We start from the raw sequence: 20,957 nt of genomic DNA on the forward strand, positions 1-20,957 counted from the left end.
CAGGTTCTACCATGCAGTGAAAGGGCTGTGAAATGACTCAAGTCAGTGTTAGGAGGGCTGGATAGGTAGGTAAGACCAGAAAATAGATCTGGTACCCATGTATGGCTACTGCATCTGACCGAAAGACAACATGTTTGCTTTAAGTCTGTTCAGTCCTGTTTGAAGTGCCTAGTCCTGCTTTTAAACCTCCGAGGGGAAGAAAGCAGCAATTCAGTAGGTGGCAGAAGTTCAGTTTCACCCACAGTGCTGGGCTGGACATTTGAGTTCAAGGTTTTTCTAGCTTTAGCTCTAAATAACTGCAAGAAGATATGCATCAGCAGAGAGGATGCATATGTATCGAGAAACAGAAGTCTAACAGATACCCATTTGCTTGAAAAAAACCCAACCACTGCTTTTGGGACCTATAGCTTAAGAGGACGGGCTGGAACCCAAGAAGCTTTTTGTCTTTAGGGTCAATACACAAAATAAGTAACAGTTTGGGCCGGTTTTGACAAATAAGTCAACTGATAAGACCAGACAGATTAATCCAGACACAGAAGGTGTTCTGGGGAACAGTTTTGCACAGGGCACTTACCCACAGGCTTCAAACACCAGTCCACTGCCCAGGCCAGAGCTGCACTCGGAGTCAGAGCCGCTTTCTGCATGCTTCACAAAGCCGTTAGTCACTCCTGCTGAGAAGACAAATGGGAATCAGCCCAAAGGAGCAGCAGCAACACACAGAGATGCTACCAAGGCTCAGGTAGGGTCACTGTCCCATGACTCACAGCCCCAAAGATGATTCAACCAGATAGGGGAATTCTGTGCAGACTTCCCCAGGCTCAGCTGCAACCAAAAGGTGACTATGAAAGGTATTTCTACCCCCAACACATGAAAAATAAAGCTATCTCTGAAGAAGCAAGTGCTGGAGAAGTGCCTAGGGATGGTACAGGAGAGCTCCATGCGTGCATCCAGCATCCAGCTTGCCTGGCAAGGTCAGAGGCCAGGAAATGAACCACTTGCTCATCTGGCTTCAAGTGTTGTTTGGAAAAGACATGGAGGTTTCATGCTGACTGGCACAGACTTCTCCCTGCCTCATCCCGCACCTGGCTGTTGGGCTGGTCCCTGCCCACGAGACCAGGAACATAAAACCATAGCTCATTCAGTTACAGGTTCCTTGCTGAGAGAAAACTGCTCTAGGAAAAACTCATTGCTTCAATTTCTGGAAATGAGATTTTTCCAGTGGACAGATGTTGTGGTTTGGCAGGGAAGGGAAGCTAAGCAGCCCGCCTCCCTAGACAGGGATCCCAGCTGCTTAGCTTCCCTGCCCTCTAATTCCAAGCTACTGGCCCCATTATCCCAGCATCGGAGCAGCCAGGTGACAATGTGCTCACCAGGAAGTCCACTGAAATCTTTTCGCATATCTCGCAGCTCACTCGGGGATAGGGATCAGGTGACTACCTCTGGTTCTGTCTCTTCCTCCTGTTCCTTTGATGGCCCTGGTTCGTCGTCATCCCTTACTATGCGAACTGATTTCTTGGTGTATTTCTTCTTCTGTATAGGAGCAACTGATACTGGCACGGGTTGGTTGTCCAGTTCAGCTGCAGTGCCTGACATTGGAGTTTGAGTGGCTGCCTTGCCTGTCACCAGGGTTTGAGTAGCCACAGTGCCTGCCACAGGGGTTGGAGTAGCCTCATTGTCTGCTGGTCTGGTTTTCCCCTCTTTCCCCTGAGGGTCCTGCATAGTGCTGAGCAGTGTTTGGTAGACACTGGCCAGGGCCCAACACAGTGCTGTAAGTTGTGCCTCTCTGGAATAGCCACAGCATTTTCCTTTCAAATATTCTGTTACTTTATCAGGGTCCTGTAGTTGTTCGAGGGTGAAGTCCCAAACCACTGGAGGTGAGAAGTTCTCTAGATACCTGCCCATGTTCTCCCACATCCCATGACACCCCTGACTATCTGGCCTTGGGACAGATCTCTGAATGGTAGTCTTAAACGGTCGTTTAACCCTAAACAAGACTTGAAAAACATTCAGGAGGCACAGCAATAGGAACATGCTGGTTTGAGCATCCCAAGGATATTCAAAATTCTCAAGAGGTGTCATACCTGGCCCAAAGGAAAAAAAGGAGGCAAAAGAGCTGGGGAAAGTATCTCCCCCTGTTTCTCCCATAGATTGGGTGTGATTATTGATAACTTCTGAGAGACAGTAACCAAGGTATGGACAGGACAGCAATACTGCATAGAGACCCCAACAAAGCCACCTGAATACTGATGTTACCATATCATAAGCTGATATTGCACAGGACAGCAAAATGATAGTCCTGATCCCTCTCCCCGAGATAACAAACAGCATCAAGGGGAGTACATACAGCATATAAGAATTTACATAACATAGCCATGCAAACAAACGAAGCAACACTGTAACCGGCGACTATTTAACTACTAGGAGAAATGCATATAAGAAATCCGTTTTAACAAGCTCTGGTCAGATCTGTCGTTATTGCAACCCTTCGAGCCCCACGTTGGGCGCCACAAAGGACTGTCGTGGTTTGGCCTCAGCCAGCAACAAAGAACCACGCAGCCGCTCGCTCGACTTCCACAGCCGTGGGGAAAAATCGGCAGAAAAAGGCAAAACTCGTGGGTTATAGTGTAATTTAACAGAACAGACAAAGGGAAGAAGAAAGAAATAACACCGATAAAGGAGTGTAAGAACGCGATTACAGTACCGCCGCGCAGCGCAGCGACCGGACCCGCACAGCCCCGAGTGGCGACTGCCCCCCTCTCCCCGGCTAGCTCCTCTTATAGCCGGGGCGTGGGTCATGTGGTATGGAATACCCGCCTCCCCTGCCGGCTCCTTGGGGAAATTAACCCCATCCTTGCTGGAACCAGGACAACAGAGCAGACTGAGGAAGCGAATTCCTTCTGGGTAGAAGAAGACTCCCACCACCTTCGTCTCCGGCCAGTACAAATGTGGAATATTACAGTCATGGCTACAATGACTTCTTTGCCCCAGACGCTGACAGTGCTGGAAATCTTCCCCTTCCTGCGAGGTTTACTGCTCTGTGCACCCAAGGGATACCTACACAGAGAGCTGGGATCACCTCCGAGCTTGGACAAGCTCCACAACCAGGGACAGGCAGGGGTGGACCCCTGAGAGCATCCCCAAGCCCAGGGCAGGCAGGGGAAAGGAGACTACCACAGCCTTCCCCCATCCAGGGACCCATTGCCCCCAGGCTCCCTGAAGGCTCATCAAAAGCCCATTAGCCATACAAAGAGCAAATTCATGCCACGGCCACTTTTTTTTTTTTTTTTTTTTCCAGCTGTAAATATGGAATGGCCACAAGGAGTACATTTCTGGGCAAGACCCCGTTCTGACAATCCCGACCACACCGACCTGCTCCTGCACTAACACAGATTTGGCACACCAGACACTCCCTCCACTTAGGAGAAATCAATTGTGTTTGAAACAGTGGAAGGAGCTGAATCACAAAAGCAGGGCTGCAACATATAGCAAACAAACACCAGTGCTGCTTCAGCATAGGAAAAATGTCGCTGCCTAGTTATCAGTGATTTTCCAGCACCCTGCCTGTATTTTCCCTTTTTTAATTTCAAGCTCTCATTCTGACCCATATCCATTGTGGGCAACTCTTCTCCGCTTTAATTACTGGCAGATGATGATGGCGAGTCCCTCAACTAACTGCCTTTCTTTGGACAAGCCATTTGCGTTTCCTTTAACCTGTCCTGGTAAGTCAATCCCCACATTCAATTGCTTTCCTCCCACTCTCAATTTGCTAGCAACCTCCTGACAGCCAAATGTGTTTAAGATAGTATTTGAGGCATGGGCTAAGTCAAGCCTTACAGATAGGAACTGTCCCATGACAGCTGTTAACACAGAATTAAAAAGAAATCACATTGCTGTCACTCAGATGTTCCTTTTCACCTCGTGTCTTTCCAAATTTTATCTCAGCTGCTTATTCTCGTTTGCAGATCTAATTTGAAAAGGAACCTGCTCGGTATTCCCACTGATTTTACTTAAACCCCAGAACTGAGGGTACACCTGATGTAAAAGCAATGTTTAACATCTCATCTTACATGGGTGCTGTGTTTCTGCTCCACTGCACGCTTCCAACCGAATGCATCATTTCTGCAGCAGGAAACCCTCACTCCCAGGAGTGGCTGAGCCAACACAAACTCTTCCACGAGGGCAGGAATGCCAACACTTCTCAGCGCTTACCAGAGACCCTGGAGTCTCCAGCCAGGCCATTCAACAGCTCTGCAAGCAGCTGGGCATGTTGGCTTGCCCTACAAAAAACGGCAAACTCTCTCTTACAGCTGCCCTGCCGACTGGTAAAGGGAAGAATTACTTGTGATCTCCCTGGGCTTTACCTTAGTACTTTTAAATGTCTGAAATGGAGGTGTCTAGAGCTGAACTAAGTTACCAGAAACTCCATGTAGAGTTAGTGGAGAAGAGAGGTACAACTCATTATGGACATGTCTTGTCTGCACTATTTTAGGAACATGTGGAAGAGACGAAGCATTCATCAGACACCTCTGGCTACAGTGACTATGTCTCCCCCAAGCATAAAGTGAGTTTCAGGTGAGTAGTTCAGATGCAGATGTCTTTACTTGGCCCCAGGATTCACCCTCCCTCAACCCCATCTCACAGTTTCCAAGGGTACAGAAGGAAGAGAAATCCCAAGGAATTACCTCTCTGTCCTGCCTGCCTGGGCGACTTCTCTCCATCGCTCTCGCTGCAGGTCCTGCTCTGTAGCCGCTTCCGAGCTTGTCGTTCCCCACCAGGGCAGGAGGGCGAAAGCTGCCCGCTCTGCCCATGGTCCTCCCCATTCTCCAGGGAGCAGTCCAGGCCTCTTTGCAGCTTCACCCCGTTCTTTGCTTTTTTAAAAAGGACAGATGTCCGTCGGCCCACGCCACTGAAAGGGGGACTGGCAGGGGTGTCTGCAGGCGGCAAGGCCAGTCCGTTGAGGCCGTTGTCGCTAAGCAGGCGCTGGAAGGCTTGGCTCTCCCGATGCAGTGCCTTCTTGTCGAAGAGCTCCCTGTCCGACATCACCCTCTTCTGCAGCTGATTCAAGGACTTGCTTTCACTGATGGGTTTGAGCGTCGGAGGGTCCTGCAGAGAGTCCAGCTCTGAGAGGGAGGGTGCAGGTCCTGTGGGCTCCAAGGTCGGAGGGTGCGGGGGCTTGGCATCATCTGCTAAAGGAATAAAGAATTTGCTTGAATATTTTAGACAGAGTTATTCTCAGAACTACCAACAATCATTCCCATGTTTCACTAGGGCCACAGACAGGAGAAACAGCAGGTGTTGACTGTTGATATCCACCAGGCGAAATGGAGCTAAAAATCCTGCTGCAACCTCTCACCTTTATCCCCTTCCTCGTCGCCTTCCCTCGATGATTTATCCAGCCCCTCTTCCTCTGGCACAGGCTCCCCATTGGGCATGGTCTTGTTCTGCTGCTGGGCCAGCTTCTGCCGAATGGAGTTGATCTCCCGTCTCAGGAGCCGGATGCGTCGCGTCCGAGCGCCACTGGACCGCATGGTGCTCACCATGTCTAGCTTCTCCAGCAGCTCCTTCAGCTGGGCCTCCAAGGAGAGGTGAGCCCGGTTCTCCGGGAGGAGGATGTTATCCACTGCATCAAAAGAGAGTGTAACAGTGAAGGGAAGGAGCAAGGCTTCTTGAAGAAGCATTTGGGACCACTGACATGCCTCATTCCCACTGCTGCTATTCATGAACCAACTGCTTTAGTTCGGGGATTTAGGAATGGTTAACCTTGGATGCAACGTTTAGGAAACAGACCGCAGACTGCAAGCTCAGTGTGCTGGATGGCAGCAGTATTCTGTACTAACTTTAGCCAAGTTATTCAACCCATGCTTTGGAGCTGCATCTCAGGACAGCTATGGGAATGGAATTGGTCACGTTGTGAACTGAAAGTCTCAGCTAGGAGGACTGCTTGGGTTCCAGTACCCTAACCCCACATCACCCCTTCCCAGCCATCAGTGCTCCATCTAACCCAGTTGCTCTATACCTTACCAATTTACAATTAAATGTATGAGCTTTCCTCAGAGCAAAACCTCCTAGATCCACCTTTGCACTGTTCTTTAAAATATCAAGTTTGTACTACAGCCATGGCACAAATCAAACAGCATGGACAGCCACAAGGCTCTTCTAAGGCAGACGTGCACAAGGAGAGCTGGAGCTAAGCTGCACCTAGCTCCCAAGTGCTCAGCTTACCCAAAATCCTGCTTTATGAGGCTACGAAGGAGTTAAGGATATATGCTCAGGTAAACAGATGGATACAAAAATTCTTGTATGCTGAAGGATGACAATGATTCTCATGCAGGCTGAGTGACATGCTCAGAACGAAGACCACAGTTATGATCTGCCTGAAAATAAAAGGCTATTAAACACTCACCATCCTCCCAAGAAAAGCGGTAAAAGTCCTCGGTTTTGGGTGACTCGGGCAGGTGAATCCCCACATCAGTGTCAAAGCCAATGTTTTCAGCCTGCCGCCGTGCATGACGCAATATCGCTCCTCCGAGGTCTCTGAGCCGGACAGCTGCTCGGTGGAAAATCGTGTCTTTAGCATTATACCTCATGCAGTTGGTAACTATAAGGTTAAAGTCTTCCTCAAACTCATCCAATGTTCGGTACAGGTGGGACTCCAGCTTCCGCCTCATGGTGGAAAAATCCATTGGGTTGGAAATGAATTCCAGGTAATCTGGAACCTAAACATATAAAACCTGTACAATTACAAAAACCATTTACTAGCCAACTAGAGCGCATCCATCATAAGCACTCTTAATGCCCTTTCCACCGGCAAGGGGCAGTGCCAGCAGGTCATTTCTGTGTCACCCAGTCAAGGCAGACACATCCTGGCTCTGCAGAACATTACTTGTCTGAGACGTGCTGAAGCTTCCAGAAAACAACACCCTTTTTGGCCTGGAAGGATGCCCACATTGTGAGTCCTCTTTGAGATAGTCTTTAGTCCACCAGCAGCTCGGGACAAGGTGGTTTGTGCTTGCAGGGTTGACAGCACATGAGCTTCTGCCCAGCAACACCTCATCTACAACCCGTTAATACACCTCTAGGAAAGAGACTTGCCTCGTTCAGGTTAACAGGCTCTGCGAAGATCTGGGCAGCATCCTTCTCCTGCAGCAGGTCCAGCGTTGTGCGTAGAAGTACGTTGAAAGGGGTCAGCTGTAGCTCCATAGCAGCTTGCTGAACCTTGACCTGGGAATGGGAAAACAGCTATAAGCACAGTTATCGAGGACAGGGTATGTGAGTGGTGTCTCCCTCCGGTTTCTCCTGAATCATCACCCCAGCTCTACTCAGTGATGGAAACCTCAGGTCATCATACCACTGGTCTGGTAAACTCACTGCTGAAGAATTTGTGGCAAACACCCTGTCCCATCCATGTACAGGATGCACACTAGCAGACAGCACTTTGCAGTAAACTGCACAGTCCAGTCCTTTTGTACGGGGAACTCCTGTTTACCCGATCTCACAAAGCCAAAACAAGAGAAAACCCCATGAAATTAAAGATAATACAACTAAAAATGAAAACAGGAAGAAGCTTTTCATGCCTTGTAAATTATCCTGTAGAACTCCCGGCCTCAAGATATTATTATGCCAATTAGCAACATTATAAAAAAGTTAAAAGTATGTAGGCGTCTACATGAACAACAACATCCATAATTAGACTACAGAGCATAAACAAAGTTTAAGATATAAACTCTCGCACTTCAAGGCAGAATCCAAATAACAACAGTTGTTAGATGTTTGCAAATTCCTAACACAGTTTCTTACATCCTTTATGAAGTCTCTAATACTGTCTGATTTCAAGCAAACAAGTTGTAGCACCGGTTTGATCTCTTACACTGAAACTCTACTCAAAGGAGACTGGAACAGCATAGAAGTATTTCTTTCTTCTTTAACATTTTAATTTCTTTGATCTTATAATCCCTCATTATGCCATTAAATCAACCACTTCAGTAGCAAAGGAAAGCAAGTCTGTTTACATAAAGCAAACTGTATTTGATGTGCTCAGCAACAAGACAGCGTCAACAAGACAGCATCAACAAGAGAATGAATGAAGACGGATATAAAGACCACACTCTTCCCCCAAAACAGGAAAGAACCAAAACAAAGGCTGAGGACTCTGGAGCATCTTTCAGCTCTGGAGCATCCTTCAGCTAAAAGCTGGGCTGGGACAGAGCTCCAACTAGATACCCGTATCCTTTTATAAAGCACACCGTAGTTTCAACAAGCTTTTATGGATTTAGCCAACTGCAATATGGATATATCAAGATATCGCAAGCAAACAGAAACAAAGCTCAGGAGCAATTTTTTCTTTTTTGATCCTCCTACCTAAAATACATCCACACAGCAAGCAGGACTGAGCTACTGCTGTAAATCAGGGACAACGTAGCAAACCAACCAGTGCTGGCATCAAAAAGACACCAGAAAAGCTGTTGGCAGTTTCTGGCCACAAAAAAAAAAAAAAAAATAGCTTGCAGAGGGGCTGTGATCACAGAGGATGCTGCTTTCCCTCTGCCTGGCTCCCTGCAGAGAGCCGGAGTGCCGAGCAGCACAGAGAGCGTGCCTGAGGCCAGGTGCGCAGGCTCACCCTGCACGGGGTGAGTCTTTCATGAAGCTGTCCTGGAAGATACTCGTGCCAGAGAGCACAGTCGTGGCTGCACCATCCAGCCAGGAATGGCAAGGAAAGACCCTCAACAGGCAAAGCTGGCAAGCGTAGGAAATAACCTTAACTGGGGCAACTTTGGAGAACTGCACACAGATCAAAGAGGAAATTAGTAAACAGTCTCCATCTTAAAAAACTGCTTCTTCTCAAAAATAATTGCCCTTTTAAGAGGGCAAAACACAGAAACTTTTAACTTTAGAAATGAAGAGCAGAATTGGGATTTAGACCTCTCTCTGGAATAGGTGTTACCAAACTAAGAGAGATCCAACTTCTACTCTGCAAAACACCTGGTCCGTACCCAGAAGGAGAAGGGGTGCCGTAGGGCAGGAATCAAATCCACCGTTACTTATGCAAATACATTTTCCCAGCACTCTGCAGCCCAGCACTGGTTCTGAGTACAGAGGCTGAGCACCACGAGCCTGTGACTGACACCAGAAGACATGGCTGCTCTGCACATCCAAAAGGCAGACTCTACGAAAAGGGGAAAAGGCTCAAGAAAAATTTTCGTGTTCCTCCTCTGCCTCCTGCAGCACAGGGTGCTTGCATGGGACCAAAGCTAAGTGCAGCAACTTGACAGCCAAAACTACCTACCTGCTCCCGTTTGAGTTTTTCCCTCTTACGAATCAGCTCAATGAGCAGCCGTGCCCGCTCCAAATCATGCCGCAGTTTTTGCCAGTACTTCAGCTCTTCCTTCACTGCACTGGTCTTCTCATCCTGCTCCTTCTGTAAAACAAAACAGTGGGGTGAGATGAAAAACAGGCTTCGTCCTCTTTCTAGGCATCCCCCATGAATTGCTCTCAGTCTTCCTCCTCTCTATTTGTATCCTGTTCAGACTATTTCTCCTCCTTCCTATAGCATTTAGCTGTCCAACAAACACAACATCAGCCATTCTGGATTTTATGCCGTCCATGAAGTTAGGCCTAAATCATACTGTAGCTACACTCTGGGAACACGCTTCAGTGCATGCTCATTTACACCCTTCCCTGCTTTTATATCCAAGTTCATTACAGAGGCTGAAAATTCCTTCTATTGGCTGCTGTGCATGGAAGAGGCAGCCCAAAGTGTTTGCAAGGCAAGCAAATGCATGGGAGAAAAGAGCTATTATTATCTTCTTCATAACCAATAAGAAATACAGCCACAGAAAGAGATTTGCCAAAACACAAAGGAACAGTCAACGCTGGGAGATGAGCTCACACCTTCCAAGACACAGTTCAGTGGCTTTACAACACAATTATCCTTCCTCTCCTAAATCTGTAGCTTTTCCACTGGTTTTGAGGATATAGCTGAAGTGCATACACTTTCGCATGATTGCCAAGAAGGGAAAATTCTTCACAAGATCTTGATGGTTTGTATTTATAGGACATTCGTTTTTAAGAACTTACTCACAGTGAATTGCCAACTTAATACTCCAAGGAAATGCTGCACTTCCCCAAGCTCCAGACTGATGAGTGGGAAATATTTTCTTTATTAATCACTCAGAGCAGTCTTCATACAAACCAAAAGCCTACAAATTCCTCCAGATACAGTAAAAATATACGTGCACAACGCACACAATGCCTACTGACAGGCTACGTTACAGGGTAGAGTCTGACTGCTTCATTACTTCACCAACTACTACTCGTGCCAAACGCAGTGCTGTTTAACAGCATCGAGGGACTCCAGACGCCAGCTCAGAGGAGGAAGCAAAGGACTCCAGAGCTGATGATTATGTCTAAACTTCCATATGAATGTGCATGGGAGGGTCGGAAATTGAAACAGCAGGAAGAATGACCCAAACTGGAATTTGGCCAGGACTCTGGAGCTAACACCCATTTTGTCGAGGAGGGGATCTTTAATCACTCATGAGGAACGTGGTTTTATGATTCATCTAAGAGATCAGTCCACCAAGGGCCCATCACATCCTTGCACAATCCCGGGTCTCCTGACTCAGGGGGAAAACTCTTACCTGCTGGCGCATCAACACCAATTCTAGTGGCACGATGGATATCCCACTGATACACTAATTCAGCTCTTCAGGCATGAGCACACCAAGAGGAGACCAAAAGAGACTTAAATCAGGTCTCCCTCTGATCCTTTCACTCTCACCCCCCTTCCCAGCCATGCATCACGCGCATCTCCCCCTGGAATGCAAGCTCCCCATCCTCCCAGGCGGGTTCAGATGGGGACCAGTACCTGCTCCGCATTCCTCTGGGACTGGAGGTGTGAGTGCAGACGCCGGATCAGGGGCACCCCGTTCCTTGCCTGCCGCTTCAGCAGCCAGTAGTTGTGGAGCCTCTGCATGAACTGGTTCTTCCTTTGGAGGGAGAGGCCGCTGCAGATTTTGTTCAGCCTGAAGGGAGCAAAGAGGTGTCATGGAGCCAACTGCAAAGCAAACACAACTCTGCGGATCCTGGTGAAACCAGCAGGTTTCCTGGTGAAGCTTTGCAGCATTGTGTCAACGCACACTCTGAACTACACATGCAATTGGTACAATCTGGGATCTCCCCACCACAAAGACATATGTACCTACTTTACACGATATAACCCTATTTTAAAAGCAGCTTAGCTGGAGGTTCTAACCAAGCACCTGCCATGGCACAGTCAAAGTACGCAATCACCAATTCAGTGCCCAGACTTAATTTCAAAACTACTTTCAGTGTCAAGAATTTTCTTGGGAGTCATTTAAGTCTGATGTTATTAATCTGAAGTCTGGGAAACTAACGTGTCCAAGAGTCCAAGAATTATACAGAACCTATTTTAACCTCTAAAGAAGAAGAACTAATGAGTCCAAGAATTATACAGCACCTATTTTAACCTCTTCAAACCATTTGTTGTATTATATGTGGTGCCTTATTAGCAGTTTTCCAAAGCTTATCTGTTAAAATACCAGCGACACATCACCACACTTCCTCAGGCACCAAATGAAAATTCAGCACTACCCCGTTCTGCATGACAGGGAGCTGGGAGAAAATACACAGCCAAATTCAAAGCTGTTTGCAACACTGACGAGTTTGATATGCTCTGTAATAAAAGGAGGAATTAAGATACTACAAAATGAGATTAAAAAACCAAAAAAATAATGGCAGGATGACCCCTATCCACCTGCCAACTTGTAATGCCCGAAGTATTTTAGAAAAAACCTTCACAGCTATCTATATAAATTTTGGATGCTAGATGGATGTTTGCTGTTAGGGACCACCATGGATTCTGCGTTACACAACAGTTTGGGATAAGCTCTTGGCAAGGCAGGAAAAACAGTGTGCCAGTGACACTCATGTGGAAGAACACTGGTCAGGGATGATTCTGCAGAGCAGGCTTTGAACAAGGTTATTGCCAGGTCTTCACCGGACACAGTGCTTCCAAGCTCAACAACGAGAGGAACCGAGTCCTCAAAACAGACCCTGACCAGCTCCAGCTGTCCAGCTCCTTCCCATCCACCTACAAGACTCACCTGTAAGAGGGAATTTGTGCGACTGTCACCATGGGCACAGACGAACGTCCATTGGTCACGTCACCAGGCTCCTTTTTGACCTTCTGCTTCAATTTCACTTGGTTCTTTTTCAGAGACCCTTTGGGAGGGCCATAATTGGCTTCCTCCTCTCCCTCCTCCTTCACAGTGTCCTCCTGCCCCTCACCATTAGCAGCTGGAGTCCCTTTTTTCACCGTCCCAGGTGGGGAATGACTCCCACAATAGGCAGTCTTGCGCACGGTGAACGTCGTGCCGTTGATGCTGGTCTCCCTCATGGGTTCAATCTTCATGAAGAGACCAGCCCGCTGGGCACAGGTGACGTGAAAGGCAGTGTAACAGTTCACCTTGTGGCATTGGATAGCAGCTCCCATGCCCTTTTGCTTGCAGATATAGCATGTGAGCTTCCACCGAGCCGGGGGGATGTCATTTATCCCTTCAATGGGCTCCAGGAACACAGTGTTTGCAAAGCAGACCTCTGGGATCCAGATGGCACAGACCACATGGGCCCAGCGGCCATCGCTGGTCTGCTTGAAGGCTCCACCTTTGTTCGGGCAAAGGACACAATCCACAGGGCGAGAAGGGGACTGTAAGCAGCAGCGGCAAAGCCACTGCCCTTCAGGGATATAGGGCACACCATAACACTCCTGGTGCACGGCCAGATTGCAGATATCACAGAACAGGATGACGTTGCTGTTGTGACACTCATCGTCCATGCAGACGCAGCAGAAGGCATCCTCATCGATGAGGGACTGCTGAGCCCCATTGTTCCGGCTCTCAAGGTACGACTCCTTTTCCAACCGGTCCATCAGGAGCTCAAAAACATCAGCAGAAACTGTCCCATAACCATCGTCCCTTCTCTTCTCGTTGACCATTTCCAGCCAGGCCAGATCCTCCTCATCCATGTCATACTCCACCTCTACATCGAGGTCCTCAGGAGGCTTTTCAATGTACCGGTAGTAGGCGGCAGGGAGAGGAGCGGCATCTGGCTGGTTGCAGAAGTCCACCACACGGAAGTTGGGCTGGGGTAAATGTAAGGACGTCCCTGGTGCATGTTTGGAGCAGGGCTCTTTCTTCTTGCCTTTGGAAGGTGTTTTCTTAGATTTAGAAGGGAAAAGGGGCTGCTCGCTGTTTTCCTTGTTGCTGTTGCACTCTGTGATGTCCTGGGCAGTCAGCTCATCCTCCGTGATGATTTTTAAAGGATCGTAGATGCTGATGCGATGAAGCCGCCCATCGATGTCTACCTCCACGATCCGCTGGGCCTGAGCATATGTCAGGGTCTCCCGAGTTGGTGAGCACTTGAGGCTGTAGGGTGAGGGAGAACGCCTTCCCTCCAAGTTCTGCCGGGACCTCCTCCGAGGCTTCCTCATCGCTGCGGTCCAGAGGCCCTGTAACAAAACAGGACAGAGGACAGTGTAAGCCAAGGAGACAAGCAAGGAGCAGTACAAATTCAAAAATTCACTCAGCATTGCAATAGAGCAACATTTCTACTAGACACTCCATCATTTTCAGGCTTGCTGAGGCCTCTTCATCCTCTTACACACAAGCAGGCAATGAATATATCAACCATTTCTTGCAATGTGTATCACAGCAATGCACAGCACCCTCCAACCTTCTCTACTTGCATGCCAGGAGATGTATATAGCCCCCATACCACTGGATGAGAAAAGCTGAAATATACTTTACAGTATAGTATCCAAAGAGTCTGCTGTGCATTCAGCTCAGCAAACCATTCAGTTCCTCCAAAATTCAAACAGCACTTACCACACCTGCTTGCAACGTTCACATACTAAGTTCACTCAAGCCAAGGAGTTCTTCTCTGTTCTTTTGCCTGCGGCTTTTCTTTTATTTCCCCAATAGCACATAAAATGTGCTGGATGTTTTCCAGATGGAAAAGAAAACACAGTTCCTGCCCTGTGAAAGCAGTTCCCTATTTTTTTTGTCACTGAGCTCCATATGAGAAAACTAGCAGTGCTCCCTCATTGCAGATGCAAAAGTCCCATAATGAAAAATCATCCACCAGCTTTGCCTTCCCTTCTCTTGCAGATGTAGCTGTTCCCTGCACCACTCTCCAGTGTGCATTGAATGGACTGTGTCCTTCCCAAAAGCCCAAACAGAACCAGAAGATGAACTGGCAATGCAGCAGCTGCTAGATGTGCATCCCTTCTGCTCCTCACTGGGATCCGTGAGGAAGCAGAGGGGAATGACCACGAAAAAAAGCAGCACAGATCCAGAAGGACTTACTAGTTTTGGCTCAGCGTTAGCTCCTCTGGAGCCACAATCCGTGTTCAAGCACCTAAGCCGGTTCTGATAGAGGGTCCACAGGGGTAAAAGCAGGAAAGCAGCAAAACAGCTTCTGGATTGCACCAGGAACCATGCAGCAATGTTCGCTCGGAACCTTAACGAAAAGCCCAAGGCAGCTCTGCCCCCACAAACTGCTAATCAGCAACCCAGATAATTATTTGAGAGTCAGCCCCTGACACTAAGGAGGTGCCCGTTGAGGGGGAGCAGAGCAGAAGCCCGGAGCCGGCGAAGTGAGCTGGGGGAGGATGGAGACTCAGGGGCAGGAGCCTGGCGATCTGAGGGCGAAGGAGGGAGGCAGCGAAGAGTAAGCCAAGTGAGTAATGCAAGCGAGTAGGGCAGCGTCAGGGATGGGAACATGAGTTATGGGAAAAAACAAGCTGAGGCTGAAACAAGCCAGAGAGAAGACAAAGAAAAGCAAATGTAAAATCTCCCTGAAAAGATAAGTCAGCCCAGAACTTATCTGCTGCTACACAGAGGCCTGAACCAGCACCTCACCCTTATTTAGAGCAATCCACACTTTCATCCCCTTTCTGTGGAACCCACAGACAAGAAAACACACTACAAACGTGTAATTTGTACTTAGCCATTGCATTATTTCTTCTCTATGAAGGACATCGCTCCACAAACCCTCAATCACGTGCGTCAGAGCAAGCAGCACCTCGCAGGACCAGGACCTAACAAGAAGTCCTGAGCTTACTCCAAAAAGAAGTAACAAATTCCAGGAGCAACACATTTTTCTTTAAAGTACTGGCTCTGTGAAGCAGGACATTAACCCATGATACAACATGTGTCCTAAGAAACAAACAGGTTTTGCAAATTTCCAAACTCTCCTTTGTATTCAGAGAAAAAAGCTGCAGGTGCCAGTTTCAGTACACACACCCACAACAATGGAGCCTGCAGGCACAATTTCATTTCAGATGACAATTTCCACCTGCAAATACAGGTACCACAAATTTCGGGACCTTTGCCTTAAAACTGTAATCAGCCACTTGATCAGCAGACTGGAGACACCCAACTGCACTGGTCCCAGCCAAGCTCCAACACCTTCTATCAGCAGGAAAAAATAATTTAAAAAATAAGGGTATAAAAGCAACTTGATCATCAAATGAAAAAACTAGAAAATCTTGCTGACAAACAGCTCTCTTGCAATTCAGGTGGGTTATGAGCAAAGAAGATACTGGAGGCAAAAAGATATACGTGCAAAAGATATTGGAGGATAAAGTAATTAGCATGAGCTAACCACACTCGTGTTTAATACTGCATTCAGGAAAAAACAAGGCATTAGCTGATTGCTGGGAGTTCAAATTTAAGCGAAACAAGCACCTCAAGGAAGGGTCACTGTACCTGTTGATGGGGAAAAAACAAGGGTACAGCGTTCCTGCTGCTTTAGTGAAACAATCAGTATATTGTCTAGAGAAATTACCCAAAGTGGGCTTTCCACCGCAGCAACCGACTGCCATAAACCAACTCATTTGTAAAACACACAATTACTTAGCACTATGCGGAAGCATCTAAAATGGCATGGAAATTGCTGCCAGCAAGAGCTGAGTGCTGGGGATAAGACATGCACCTGGATATTAGGAGAGACACAGCTACCCACTTCGGAAATACCTTGAAAGCAGCAACGAAATGAACTCAGACCCACCGAGCTGAACACTGCAACCTTGTCTGCAACACAGAAACTTCTAAGCAGCAATCTAGGAATGTTTTGATCTTCTTGGCACACTTGAAAACACCTCCCAGCCATGGATAAAAAGTAATCCCTCTGCAAACAGCACCCGTGCACACTGAAACGCTGAACAGAGGTGACTTCGGCAGGGTTAAATGCTATTTCAGCCCATGCTGTTTCTGTCGCACCACGGACAAAGGTTGCTGATGTGAAAGCAGAAAGTTCAGTTGTCCTCTCGCAGTCGCCACAGTGTGCTTTTCCAAAAATCTCCCATCGTCCATTTCCGCTGGGTATTGCGCCAGGAGCAGAGGATGAGGTTCCTAGAGAGCACAACTGAGCAAACAACACAGCTACAACGCACAAAGCCACCAGGGATGAACTTAATTCTACCCCAGGAGTTCGCTCAGGAATAGTTCAACTCTCCCCCCAAACAGCAGTTGTCACACCTGTGGGCCAGAGACGCCTGGGGGCTGCAAAAAGCAGCTAAGCAGCAGCCCATCATCAAGAGATTTAAATTTACTACCAGGGGTTGAAAGCTCCACTGAAAAAAAAAAAAACGAAAGATCCTCATATCGAACAATATCGCAATATAGGCCCCTATTGTACACACAGCCTTAAAAAATCCAGCACAAGTGGATCCTCTAAAGGCTAAACATTGCTGTGACATACCCCCATGCAATACTGCATTGGGCATTTCTGAGGGGCAGAGGCATCCTCTTGCACCACAGAAGACCTCTGTCTCCTTCCCACCGCAGTCCTTCTTTCCAGCCTTCCCATGCTGACAACCAAGGATATTCCTTCCAGCGCCAGGTTTCTTTGCTAACCGGCAGAGGACACAAGGCTGGAGCTCAAGGCAGAGCTGCTGGCAGAGCTTCCCGGCCCTTTTCAGCATGGCTTGGGGAACCCAGTGAAGAGCCAGGTCCCCCAATGATGAAGAGCTTGGTCCCTCGAGGATGAAGACCTTCAATAACTTGCAGCGAGGAGAAGGCCACCTGGACCTCAGTGGGCAGCAACAGATGGGAACAAGGTGGCTCTCGTTCCACTCTGATGCACCATGATTACCAGCAGTGACTACACCACGTACAGCCCTAAACAGTTTGGGGCTTGATGTAACCAAAGACTGCCTCTCTCTGGGGCACCATGTCAAACACAAGGTCTTGGAGACGTTCCTCCTCGTCCCTGGCCCACGCTGGCAGCCACGCAGCCACTTGTCGCTGCATTTAAAACCCCTTCCTGCCCAGCAGGGAACAGACACCTACAGAGCTATTCAAGAAACACGTCCGCAAAATAAAGGCAACAGATGCCAGAGGAAAGAAACGGCCTGGAACAGTCACAGCCCTCTTTCCGCCTTTCTCTCACCAACCAAAAACACTGGGTGAAGCTCCTGATGTCCCTCCGTGTTCCCGCCACGGGCCCATATTCCCCTCACGCACCCGGCAAGGGTTTACTCTCCTCACACCCACACTGATGCCTACAACAAAGTGTGTCAGTGCTCAGCAGACATTGCAGAGAGCTGCCTGCACCGGCACACGCACAGATCTTTATCGATCCCCTGATATTTCTGTAACCAAGCCGAGCTGACAGGAGATGCCCCAGGCCACCGGATAGGAGCTCCCTCCAGAGCTGGCAGGGTGTGAGACATCATGGCGGACTGCGGATGAAGTTTAAGGTAAAGTCTGGGTTCAGCAACAGATAGGCCATGCCATGAGCTGTGCCTGGCCTCAGCAGCGCTCTGAGGGAACCGTGACATGCCATGAGCCGTGCCTGGCCTCAGCAGCGCTCTGAGGGAACCGTGACATGCCATGAGCTGTGCCTGGCCTCAGCAGCGCTCTGAGGGAACCGTGACATGCCATGAGCCGTGCCTGGCCTCAGCAGCGCTCTGAGGGAACCGTGACATGCCATGAGCTGTGCCTGGCCTCAGCAGCGCTCTGAGGGAACCGTGACATGCCATGAGCCGTGCCTGGCCTCAGCAGCGCTCTGAGGGAACCGTGACATGCCATGAGCTGTGCCTGGCCTCAGCAGCGCTCTGAGGGAACCGTGACATGCCATGAGCCGTGCCTGGCCTCAGCAGCGCTCTGAGGGAACCGTGACACACCACGAGCTGCATCAGGTGCTGGCCGGGAGCTCCTCTCAGAGGCTCCACTGTGCAGCGAGGGCTGTGGGATCCCTCCAGGGAGCCCCGGTAGAGGCCAGCGATCTGGGTCAAGACACAGCAGGGACCCGGACAAAAACAGAGCCACCCGCGGGGGAGGAGAAGGCGCGGCGGGTGCGTGCGATGAGCTACGCCAGTCCTCAGCAGCGTCCCCCAGCGGGGCGGGCCCAGCGCCCCCCGGGGAGCGAAAAGAGCCCCCAAGGGGAGCGGGACCGGGGCGGCGGGGAGCGAGAGAGCGAACAGGCAGCGCCGCGAACCTATTGGCTGTCGCCGCCGCCCATCCCAGCTCCATCACCAATAGCAACGCAAGGCTTTGCGGGCCTAAAGGGGGGTGCGCTCGGCCCCGCCTGGGCCAATAGCGTGGGAGAAGGTGGGCGGGGTCCCCACGGGCGCCGCGAAGAGGGGAGGCCAAGATGGCGACAAGGGGGGGGCCCTGTTGACACGGCGCTGCCCGTTCCCCCTCCTCAGGCGCTCGCCGCCGCCTCTCCCTCCTCGGCGAGGAGACGCAGGCCGGTCCCGCCGCGCGGGGGACACGGGGCCTCGCCAAGCTGCGGCTGCACCGACCTCCCCGAGCTCCTTCCCGCCCGCCCGGTCACCTTCCCGCGACCCCGGCGCGGGGGTGTGTGAGGGAGGAGAGACCCCCTGAGGGAAGGGTGTCGCGGCCTCCCGCGCAGCGCTTTACCTGGCCGCCTCAGCGCGCCGCCGCGGCGGTCTCCACCGTTGCCGCCGCCTCCTATTTGGGGGAATTTTTTTCTTTTTTTTTCCTTTTTTTTTTTTTTTTTTTAAATCCTCTCTTTCCGCCTCCCCCTCCCCTCCCCTCCCCCTGGGGCGGACGGGCTCACCCAGCCGGCGGCGGGAGGGGAGGGCACAAGATGTCGGCTCCGTCCTCTCCGGCTACCACCAACACCACCGCCGCCGCCGCCTCCTCAGCGCCGCCTCCTCATGCCGCTGCTCCCGCCGCTGCCGCTCCGGCCCCGGTGCCGCTTCGCCCCCCGCCACCCTCACCTCCCCCCCGCTCCCCCCCACCCTCCCCGGGGCCCCGCTCGCTCCAGCGCCCCCGGTGCTGTGTGGAGGCGAAGAGGTGGGGGTGGGGGGGGGGAGCGGGGACACAGGCACAAGATGGAGGCGGTGGCGGCGGCGGCAGCAAGCGTAGCCCGGCCGAGCGGCGAGGAAAGGCGGCAGCCAGCGGGCAGGCGGGGGAGGGGGCTGCCGAGCTTCGCTCTCCCCCCCTCCCCGCGGGCAGGGACCGCCCGCCCCTCCCCGCTCCCTTCCCACCCCCGGGCCGCGCCGAACGGGAGGCCCCCGGGGGGGTGAGGGGAGGGAGGGGGTGTCCCTCATGGCGGGGGACACCCTACCCCCCCCCCCCTTCGTTCCCCGGCCGGGGAGGGGAACTGTCCTCCCGTGTCGTGTGTCCCCCCCCGTCCCCCCCCCCCCTTTCTTCGGGCCGGGAGCTTGGGTACAGCCGTGGGGGTCCATTTCTAGGAGCCCCCCCGGCCACTGGGTGTGGGCAGATTGGATTTTTTTGGGGTGCCTTCATCCGCGGGAGGTGTGCGGCCCCCCCCAAATGCGCGGGAGCATCACCAGGTGCTGGACCGTGGCCCGGCTGCACCCCCAGAGAGCCCATAGCCTCCTCTTTGCCACCCCTAACCCAAACCAGCAACATCAACCAAACGGTGGGAATAATAAAAGCCTGTATTTATTCTCTAGTCTGATACGTGAGGTCCAGATGGGCTCCTAACGTGCGGAGGTGTGACAGGGTGGAAGGACAGCAAGAGAGGGACTGAGAGGAATGAGCGAGGAAGAAGTTATGTTTGCAACTGAGATAAGTGGTGAGATAGGAACCGCAGAGGCTCCTACACTTATTTTTTATAGCGTGCACCACATACTTGGGCATATGTGCACTCCACCTCCCACTCACGATCGTGCAGAGTATTGCATAATATTACCAGCTGAATTTATAGAATTAACTGAATTGTTTTCAAAGGAAAAAATGAATGCTATTTTCCCTCATTTACAGTTCAACTATAGATCTTTTGTCTTTTAATGTATGTTAACTGTGGAATCTGAGAGCAGCCAAAGAGTATGACAAGTATGTTTTACAAAGCACTCGGGTTGGACCAGAGGTTGTTGAAGTCTTAAAAGCATGGGAAAACATGTTATTTAATGCTGAGCAGCCTTACGTGTCAACCTCTAAGTACTCCTTTCTACGTATACCTCTCAAAGTATCTACTGTTAACACATCAGAACTCAATATATTCTATTCTCGTCCTGCATGAAAAATAACATATCAAAGATTTTGAAATAAAGTCCCAGTACTCTCACTGATTTACACAGGATCTCGCCTAACCCCAACAGAACAACTATGCAACAGCACACTTCTATCTGTGAAGGATTAAAAACAAATAAAAATCTATAGGTTGCTTCCAAGCTGAGTGTTGGGAAGACAATTAAACACTAAATAAAATCATTTCAATAATCGATGAGCAACTTCACTGTCTCATTTTCCTTCTTTATGTGACAACTTCACTTTAACAGTGGGTTTTTTCCCTGCATTTTTAGTTTGTTTGTTTGTTTGTTTTTAAATATGACAAGCTTTTTCAAACTTTTTCATTTTGACCTCAGTTTTGAAACTCTATACTCTTAGATTCACACTGGAATTGGCTTATTATAATCACATTAGGTTCCAGTCTTGCAA

General features: G+C 49.9%; 1 protein-coding gene across 1 annotated transcript in view; it reads right to left on the minus strand.

Moving 5' to 3' along the window:
* Positions 1-19,234, minus strand: part of BRPF3 (bromodomain and PHD finger containing 3) — a 29,904-nt gene extending 10,670 nt beyond the window's left edge. Inside the window, exons 1-9 of the mRNA XM_082494712.1 lie at positions 18,945-19,234; positions 12,123-13,525; positions 10,865-11,021; positions 9,284-9,415; positions 7,093-7,221; positions 6,404-6,716; positions 5,354-5,620; positions 4,683-5,186; positions 575-668 (exon numbers count right to left, since the gene is read on the minus strand). Of these exons, the coding sequence (XP_082350838.1) occupies positions 575-668; positions 4,683-5,186; positions 5,354-5,620; positions 6,404-6,716; positions 7,093-7,221; positions 9,284-9,415; positions 10,865-11,021; positions 12,123-13,507 (2,981 nt within the window). The 5' untranslated portion in view covers positions 13,508-13,525; positions 18,945-19,234. The remainder of the gene's footprint in view (positions 1-574; positions 669-4,682; positions 5,187-5,353; positions 5,621-6,403; positions 6,717-7,092; positions 7,222-9,283; positions 9,416-10,864; positions 11,022-12,122; positions 13,526-18,944) is intronic.
* Between the last annotated feature and the right edge of the window lie 1,723 nt (positions 19,235-20,957).

This window comes from Vanellus vanellus (assembly GCF_965231255.1).
Source record: "Vanellus vanellus genome assembly, chromosome: 23".
NCBI classification, from domain to species: Eukaryota; Metazoa; Chordata; class Aves; order Charadriiformes; family Charadriidae; genus Vanellus; species Vanellus vanellus.